Genomic DNA, 10,143 nt, shown 5'->3' on the forward strand with positions numbered 1-10,143 from the left:
AAGCGTTTTATTGCAGTTCACGTATCGACCGTATCGTTCAAGACCAATAACCGCCATGTTGCTTCCTTTGGTGAGGTATTTACAAAAGTATTTTATCGATTACATCAAACTGCAATACGCAACATTGACATGACTTTTGAAAGTGAATTAGACAATAATGGTGAATATAGTACAATCCATGTGTTGTCAACTTCGATATTCACGCTTCTAAATTGAATGCTAAATGTTCTGTCAAAGTCGTTTGGTGAGCGACGCCGACATAGTGGATATCCATCATTTCTAGTTTGTGTTTCCGAAAGAAAAGCACGTGGATAGTGTTTCGTGCATTTATTGTCAGACATACAAACCGAAGTGGGATTGTGGTGTCCGCAAGGTCCATGAACCATATTGGTTTTCACCACTTCGTATAATACTGGATCTTTCTCTGCATCAAGAATTTCCGCATAAATGATTTCATCAATTTGAACTGGATCCCATCCAAAGAAGGATGTGTGCGTGCCTCTCTAAACCTCTTTTTTGCTACTCAACAGAATACATTCAGCGTCTAACAACATCATATATACATAGTATACCAAACATTGCTTCAAGATAAAGTCCATCAAACATCGAAGCTGTTGCTTGAAAAGTGGTGCTGTGACATTGTGGCGATAGCTTGCTGATTGGCCGCGATCCATAATTCCGCAAGTATGTCATCGCATCCTGGGAGTATTTCTTGCCTTGCCTTGCGTTGGGTTGCCATACGTTGATGGCAAAAAGAACGCCAACCGATATTACGGCGACCTCTTCGGGGCTTCGTAACAAATTTCAATCTGCAATTGATCACTTTGTGTGAAACTTTCATTGAATAATTTTTAAACATTTTTCATTTGAATGGCCGGAATAAAAAGCAAGCGACCGAAATTGAACGATTAAAATAATTTACAAATCAAAATATTGAAATTCAAAACAAACTAAAATTGAAAAAAAAAATTTTATGAAAAAAGGTACTTTTTGGAATTGTCCAATTTTGCGACTTTTCCTCATGAAAAGTAAAATGTATTTTTATTTCTAAACCTTCCCCAATTCACAGCGAACAACCTCTGAAAATTTCACCAAGATTGGTGCAGCCGTTCTCTTAGCGTTACTAACCAACCATCATTCAATCGTTTGTAAGGGAAAAAGAAAAGGGCTGTTTTTAGGGCTTTTCCAGCGATTATTCGAATTTTGCCATAAAAACCATCCTTGAACCTCAATGAACATTTAATATAATTTAAATTTCATTTAAATAATTGCAATATCTTTAATCGTAATAGCATTAAGTCAAGCAAAGATAACAGTATTTATTGCAAAAACATACAATTCTGCCTCACTTCCTGCTTACGCATAGTTTTTAAGTGTATTTTCAATGAAACCATACACATTGCTTATATCGGTGTAAACGCCCGGAAAATCGACACGCCCACAACCCTCACCCCACGAAACAATGCCAGCCTGTTTACCGTTGCATATCATCGGACCGCCAGAATCACCCTGACACGAATCCTTTATGCCCGGTTCCGAAGCGCACATCATAGACTTTGTAATAACGCCGATACCGCGATATTTGCGCTGACAAATTTCCCAACTCACGATAGGTACATGGATCTCTTGCAATTGCTTTGAGACGACGCCGTCTTCTTCGGTGTCACCATGACCAATAACCAGGCAACTCGTACCGACAGCCACCGGGCTCTTATTCAATGGTATCACCCATAAACTCGGCATGGCAGAGGAGAGTATCAATACCGCTACATCATAATTTAGTGTCTCGTTGTCGTATTCTTTTGGAACCAGCGCGTACTTAACCGTTCTCTCCACTCCAGTATCTCCCAAATTAATAGTGTACACGTGTACGCTCAGCTCCTCCACATTTCTGCCCATGACACAGTGTGCAGCCGTGAGTACAGCATTATTCCGCACCAACGAACCGCCGCAATCGAACTCTCCATACTCGTAATAGTGCAGACGCACAAAATAAGGATATATCTTTTGTGTCACCGGACTCCCGCCGAAAATAGCCTTGTACACTTGTTGCCCATATATATGGCCAAATGTCAAAGATAATATTAATTGCAAAACTAACTGTCGACTGAATTGACACATAGTAAGTCACTGGCACAACTGAAAGTGTTCCCGTGGGCGCGTAGTGTTTTTATAAATATACACATCTATGTATGTATATACACCTGTGGAGTTTATCGAAATCGGCGTTTCGCATGTGTGAGTGTATCGATGTGTTCTAGCTTAGATTTTCAGTTGGTGACTCTATATTTCGTGCGAAATTTACAAAGAAAATTAGTCTATAGACTAATTTCTCGATACTCATATAAAATTCTTAGCAGTGCTAAGAAATATCTTAACATGTACTCATATGTGTACTCATTTTAGTTGGAAATATAATTTATAGTCACTTGATTTTATTAGAATTAAGATTGCTAAATGATAGCACCCCATTTCCTCTTAATTGTTAGCATATTAATAATATCACACAACGAGAGTAGAAAGTAACTAAAATAAGTAAAGAAGGGCTAAGTTCGGTTGCAACCGAACATATTATACTCTTGCAACTTACAAGAATCGAAGTCAGGGACACACTTTATGGTGTAAAACGTCAACCTGGGAATCGAAATCCAATTTTCATAAATTTTTTAAAAACTATAAAGGCTTAATTAAAAAAATCAAATATCTCGAGGAGTATTAGTGATAGCGATTTTTACTTCAAACCTTTTTTATAGCAAATAAAATTTTCTATAAATTTGTCATGTACATTTTTTCTATAGCTCCTGTCATTTACAAGATATATACAAAAAAATGCGAAGTTCTTGGAAAAATCGGGTTTAGAGCCCCGTACTACCTCGCCGGTTGGAGTTACGACTTTCTTGCACTGGGCACTTTTGTAGAGTGAACAATTCTGAGAAATATGCGTCTAAAGTCAAAGCGATGCCATAAAATGCATCTGATCTGTAGGAATTTAAAGTTAGAAAAACACGATTGTAGTGTATTTTCTATGGAAAATTTTTACAGGCCATGGTCCAGTTCTTAATGTTAATATGAAGGGCTAAAATTTTCAGTGAATTTTTTTTAGGGTATTTCCAGGGAAATCCACCGTTGAAAAGATATTTGCTAACCTGGAAACAGGCGAAATGAGCAAAGCAAGTGCCTCGCAAGTTCATAATCCCACAAAAACAACGAATAACTGATTCTGAGAAGTGTTTAAGTGCTCTCTAATCGGAATAAAGCCGAAATTTTTCGTCAGTGATAGAAACATATGTAGCTCCATCATTTCTCACTGGAGTCCAATCGACAGTCATTGTAGTGGACTGCACATGATGAGCCTGATGAACCGGTTCTCAGGCGTGGCAAAACGAACAAGGCGGCGGGAAAGGTTATGACATCAGTCTTTTGGGATGCGCGTGGTATAATACATACTCAACGACGGATTACTGAGCCAGTTATAATCTATTTCACTGCGTATTTGGTTGCAGCTCTTTTCTTCTATGCCAAATATTTAACAATTGTATTATTTTTGAGAAGACTCTGTTTAAAATTGTACGCATATATTCAAATGATTCCTACAAACATGAATTTTGAACAAATGCTTATGACTTAAAATATAATTTTTGTATGTATGAGTTGTATCTATTAAATTTTGGCATAAAGAGATAAAAGGTAGCCTATGTCCTTACCCTGGTTCTAAGCTACCTCTCCACCAATTTTCAGCCAAAACGGTTCAGCCGTTCTTGAGTTATAAGTGGTGTTAACAACAACAATTTTTTTGGTTGACATCCAATTTCGCCCATTTTCACAGTATTAATAGGAATGCGCGTGGCTCTTAGCTGATTTTACTCATTTTCACAGCGAGACCACTCCCACTTTAAACAAGTTTTTCATCAACAGATGTTTCCAACATGCCTAGCAGTTTATAGGTTTTCGTTTCATACCGTGTTTAGGGGTTTCTAAACATTTATTTGGCGCGGAATGAAGCCGATTCGGAACTCTTTAATGCTTGGTTTAACGAAGTGAGTGAAAGAAACATTTCACATTACTCAAGGTACCAATCAGTGTCATAGAATAGTCAAAGACTTCCTCAAGCTATGAAAAGTGCTCTCTAAAAGTACCAATTCAATGTATTGAAGAAAAATTTTGGGCATAAAGGGAGTTTTTCCAAGCAAGAAGGCATTTTATACTGTGAGGCTGCAATCTGCGAAAATTTCTTCTCAGAGGTAATTTAAAAAGAGCTTGAACTTTAAAGGGATCCATTAAGATATAGAATTTACTTATCCGTGTTGTAACAAATATATCACAGAAGAAGAGATAAATATCGGTTGGTCCAAGTATAGGCATTATTTTCAATAGCCTCTTTTTGTTAGATCACGCGCAAGTTTTGTCAAGCTGTCCTGTTATTTTTATTCAGTATGGTTTAGCAATTCAGCAATGAAAGACTTACGCCTGAACATAGTTTACAAATCCTTCAACTTCATTATGAAAGTTCTGTAAAGAATGTGTTTTGCGCACTTCGCTCAACTAATGGCCAACATGTTCGGCCTACTCAGCGTACTATTCGCAACACCATCACTCATCTTGAGACCCAGGATTCATTATTGGATAATATTCGACCACGTCCAGCGCTGAGTGAAGAAAATATAGCAGCCGTGGCTGCGAGTGTACACGAAGACTGTGGAGAGTCTATTGGGCTCCATTCGCAGCAATTCGAAGTGACGTACGGAACGACTTTTACGTCAAGATGTTAAACTGAAAGCGTACAAAATACAGTAACTGAAGCCGGTCGACCCACCCAAGCGACATTGCTTCTCTCTAAGAGCTCTTGAAAGGTTCCAAGGGGATCAGATGCTTTCGAGCCAAATTTCGTTCAGCGATGACCCCATTTTTGGATCAATGGGTATATAAACAAGTCAGCATTTGGGACAAAAAACCACCAGAAGAGCTTCCAGAACTACCATTTCATCAGAAAAAAATATTTCTTCAAATATAATGCCGGTGAGAACGTAACTGTCACTGGCGACCGTTATCGTGATAACCGACTATTTGATGCCTGAAATTGAAACTCGTGATCTCGGCGACATTTGGTTTCAACAAGACGGCGCCACTTCTCACTCATCGCATCAACCAATGGATTTCTTGAAAGAACACTTCGATGAGAAGGTAATTTCTCATTTTAAAAAGCTGGTCGAGGTCACCCATTAGTTATGGCTCAACCAAAATATGGCTCAACAGATTGACCAACTGAGACGTAACCGCGACCAACACATTGAAAGAGATCAATCTTGAGCTCTCAAGATGTTAAAAACTGTAGAAATCTTTACATTACATACTAAATTTTGCGAGGCGCTAAAATGGTGATGATGATAACTATGCTATTTTGAGTTAATCAGCAGCTCAAGGCGCATTTGAATAGCTATATTTAATTTAAAAAAAATATTATAAAATCAAAGTACTCTTCTTTCGGCATACAAAATTCATTAAAAATTTTAATTTGCAAATAAATTCCAATTAGCATTAACCGCTTTAGACATACATACATATATGCACATCAAAACAAGCAAAATTCATCGTAAATTTAATGCCACTTAAGCTGTTGTCTTCAAAAATTTAACTCCAAAAATGTGGTAATATGAAATTACGGTACTTCGGCTTCGTTAACATTCTTAATATAGTGATTTAGCCAAAACGGCGCCCACTCACACACCTACACATACACACACTCACATATTTATGTATTCACATAGCGCATTTTTGACTATCCACTATCGATGAAGTGAAATTAATGCGCATGCGTGGCAACGCCGAAAACTGTTAAGCATTTTTACGTTTATGGCAAAAGCATAATCTGCAATTGAAGCTTCCGACACGCGCATACCCACACACACACACACACTCACACACTTTTCTGGCGTTGCATTTGCGAAATGACCATTTGACCGCATTTTTATCCGCTCTCGTACAAAGTGATAAGTTAAAGGTGAGGAATTCGTTATTAACCCCTTATGAACCGCTTGCGGACCAATGCGATTACATTTAACCGCTACACCGGCGATGCGCAGCGATAAGACAAATTTTCCGCCGCCAAAAAAGCTTAGTCGCGCAGCAACGGTACGCGGCTATTGCCAGCGGCGCCCACACACTGTCGCTGAGTAGTCTATAAGTCTATAAAGCCGGCGAGGGGTAATAAATCGCGACGACGAGGCATCAACAGATTTTCTCTGCTTTGGCCAGCTGTTGAAGCCGCCGATATTGATGTGGCTGATTTTGCGAAGGCGAATTTTTTTATATCAGGGTGCCATGTTGCATAGTGTATAGTAATCTTACATTTCATAAGACCGCCTGTCTTACGACGATATCGGAAAACCAAATCTGAACGAAATTCGGTACATTCGTGGAAGAATTCCTTCACACCACGTTTTTGATTGCTGGTTGTGCGCAGGCCCTAGATGTAACGCTAGCCCCAAAGGAAATTGTAGCATTTATCAAGACGATCATTCCTGCTCTGATCATAGATATAGATAGATAAGTATTAGTTTTAGCTTGGACGGAGTGCGTTTAGCCCGCCGACCTTATAGATGTTTTAGGAACACAAATTGGACCTTGTATTGCTGGAGACTTCGACCAACTCGTCTAACCGCACCAAAAAGGCAGTCCCTTTGATGGATATTCTACCCACGAGATTCGATATTCGAGCATACGCCTTTTCAACAAGTGCTGTAGAAATGCCTCTAGCGGTGATTGGAGGCTACTTATATAAATAAGCACTGGCCATATAAAGGGTGATTTTTTAAGAGCTTGATAACTTTTTTTAAAAAAAAAAACGCATAAAATTTGCAAAATCTCATCGGTTCTTTATTTGAAACGTTAGATTGGTTCATGACATTTACTTTTTGAAGATAATTTCATTTAAATGTTGACCGCGGCTGCGTCTTAGGTGGTCCATTCGGAAAGTCCAATTTTGGGCAACTTTTTCGAGCATTTCGGCCGGAATAGCCCGAATTTCTTCGGAAATGTTGTCTTCCAAAGCTGGAATAGTTGCTGGCTTATTTCTGTAGACTTTAGACTTGACGTAGCCCCACAAAAAATAGTCTAAAGGCGTTAAATCGCATGATCTTGGTGGCCAACTTACGGGTCCATTTCTTGAGATGAATTGTTGTCCGAAGTTTTCCCTCAAAATGGCGAGGGGTAATAAATCGCGAGCTGTGTGGCATGTACAGCATTCTTGCTTTGGCCACATGTTGAACCAAGTTGATGTGGCTGATTTTGCGAAGGGGAATTTTTTTATATCAGGGTGCCATGTTGCATAGTGTATAGTAGTCTTACATTTCATAAGATCACCTGTCTTACGATATCGGAAAACCAAATACAGACGAAATTCGGCACATTCATGGAAGAATTCCTTCACCCCACGTTTTTGATTGCTGGTTGGGCTCTTCTGCTAGCCCCAAAGGCAAATTGTAGCCATTCAACCAGAAATGAGTCTCATCGCTGATCAAAATTTGTCGATAAGTATTAGTTTTAGCTTGGACGGAGTGCGTTCAGCCTGTCGAACTTATAGGTGTTTTAGGAACACAAATTGGATCTTGTATTGCTGCAGACTTCGATCAACTCGTCTAACCGCACCGAAAAGGCAATCCTTTTGGTGGACATTCTAGCCAACGAGATTCGATATTCGAGCGAGCACTTTTCAACAAGTGCTGTAGAAATGCCTCTAGCGGTGATTGAAAGCTGTTTATATAAAGCAGAACTGGTCATATATAACTCAGAGTTGATGGCAGAGAGTTTCGTGGAGACTCTTCTGAGGAAGCTGTTTTGAATCTCCAAGGTTTAAGCGAATTTTTGTGAAAATTTTCACTCGACTGGATAATCTAAAAAATATTGATGGTGAGTGGACTGGATACAGTGAGCAGTCTCCATAGCTAAACCGTTGAACCAATATACAAGTGCCATTGGGAGAACTACAAGCGAAAATAAAATCTTCTCAGACTTAACGTAGCCTACAGTAGGTGACGGAAGATTCACTGAACTACTTTCTTTTAGCAAAATTCTTCCTGCCGCAATCATAAAAGTTCTTATTAAACATTATCCAATTGGCTCAAATGCGGAATGGAATGACATATTTCATCGAACGCAAATTGCCAAAGTTGTATGAGAAAGTATGCGATGGAAACTTCTAAGCACTTTTTCCTTCTCCATAATGGAGTAAGACTGAGGTTGTCATGCTTTCGACTAACTAGAAGAGATAGGGGAAACCGATCTTAAGTGAGATCCCTTTGAACGACTGTAAGGTGATCTTTCTTTTAATCTAAACTAACAGTCCTATTGGGAACGTATCTTTTTTGACTATTCAACATCCGACAAAGCTCGAATCAAAGGAAATATATTTTCCCTACCTTAATATTGCGATTAAAATGCTATTCGCCATCTCTGGTAATAACGGTCGGTAAGATATGTTTATCCATTAAATTATACAAAAATGTTAAACCAACAAAGTGTAAATCGCTATCAGATATTGGTTAACTCGATCTCATGATTTCTTTTCCTTCACCTAACTTTACTATTGCGCCATCTATTGGGGCTTAATGTTTTATGTATTATATGGTTATGACAGTTCATATCTTGATAAAGCTTCAATAGATGGCGCAGTAGTCAAGTTTTCCGATCAATTTTATCTTTCGCTCGAATTCACTAAAATATTAAATAAATTCGAAAGAGAACTTAAAGACAAAATGAACTATACTTCTAAATCTCTTTTGATCAGAAGTCATTTAAGAAAAACACACCTCATTTTTTCAGGGGTTTCAGCTCTGAGCTTTTTATATTGCTTATGTGATTGATAACTAAATAAACTCCTGGAAGTTAAAGCGCCTGTAAATCATGGCATGAAATTAAACTCCTTTTTGGGGCGTTTCAGTCACAAAGAATCGCCATTTCTAGTTTATTCGTACCAAAAGCTTTGACTAGGATAAGTTTTGGCAATAAAATGTGTTTTATAATATAGTTAAATCTCCCAAATACCGAGTAATTACGACTGCAGACTGATCGTCATCAGGTACTAGGTTTTCAGATATAATAACATGGTCGGAACGGAATTAGTTCAGAGCAGAGCTTCACTTCAAGCATCTTAGGCGGCTATTATGAACATGTTATTAACAATCAGGAGAGAACTTCACCTAATTGATTTCGATATTATCTGTCTAGAGGTATTTCTTTATTAGAGAGTAACCAGATAGATAAAAGGTTTATCAGAATACCACTAACCAACTTTGACTCCTGATAACCTCACAAATTTGATTTTAACATGCTCTGGTCGACCGAAATAGAACATCTTCGGCAATCGATTCTACCACTGATTCTCTGATCAGTCACGAGTATCGTTTCAAATAAATTCAGATTGATTTATTGACCTCACAATAAGCTGCCGGACAAAAGTTGATATGTAACAACGGTTCCTCAGAACCAAAAATAGTTCTAGTCTGTCAAAACTCTTCCCCAGTACCACAAAAAACAGACTATATTTTCTTCATAAGTGCTTTCTATAAATACATTTTACTAGTTCCGCTCGAATTCAGCACTTCCTTACTTTTTTTTCTACTTATCGCCTAACTGTTATTCACGTTCTCTATATACCCACATGCATGTATGAATGTGTGCCGCCAAGCTCGGCTGACGAAATGAACCCATTATCGCTGACTGCCAATCTAGCCGGCCAAGCAACCAAGCAGTCAGCTAGCCAACTAGCCAACTAGCCAACTAGCTAGACATCCAGCCAGATCATCTCACAGATGCACCATGAACGACTGATTACCTATTTCTACAACAACAACAACAACAAAGGCGGCAGCAACTCACTAGGTACACAACATAAATCGTTGAATTTATGCATTTGTGCGGTAACCTCGTTAAGGTTAGTTGCCGCAACGGCGTCCAGTCACCGGTTGGTTAAATTGGCCACATTTTATGGATTTTTGTCAGACTGACGCCCCATTTTGGGCTAATCCCAGGCATTAGCTGAAAGCTTTGATGTGAAAATTGTTGGTCTGTGGTGAAGACGAGTTTCGGCACTCGTACGACGCGAGTCGCGCTCAACGCCAACGCGCCTGTTGCCGAAAAACGAAATTT

General features: G+C 38.8%; 1 protein-coding gene across 1 annotated transcript; it reads right to left on the reverse strand.

Moving 5' to 3' along the window:
- Window positions 1-1,280: 1,280 nt before the first annotated feature.
- Window positions 1,281-2,161, reverse strand: LOC105230117 (trypsin alpha-3-like). Its single transcript, XM_011210719.4, has one exon. It carries the CDS (start codon window positions 2,119-2,121, stop codon window positions 1,357-1,359), a length of 765 nt encoding a protein of 254 aa, XP_011209021.2. The 5' UTR covers window positions 2,122-2,161; the 3' UTR covers window positions 1,281-1,356.
- Window positions 2,162-10,143: the final 7,982 nt, after the last annotated feature.

This window comes from Bactrocera dorsalis, chromosome 5 (genome assembly GCF_023373825.1).
Source record: "Bactrocera dorsalis isolate Fly_Bdor chromosome 5, ASM2337382v1, whole genome shotgun sequence".
Classification (NCBI taxonomy): Eukaryota; Metazoa; Arthropoda; class Insecta; order Diptera; family Tephritidae; genus Bactrocera; species Bactrocera dorsalis.

Bases quoted from the DNA above. Each gene is read 5' to 3' on its own strand.
- LOC105230117 (XM_011210719.4), bottom strand. From the start codon at position 2,121: ATGTGTCAATTCAGTCGACAGTTAGTTTTGCAATTAATATTATCTTTG.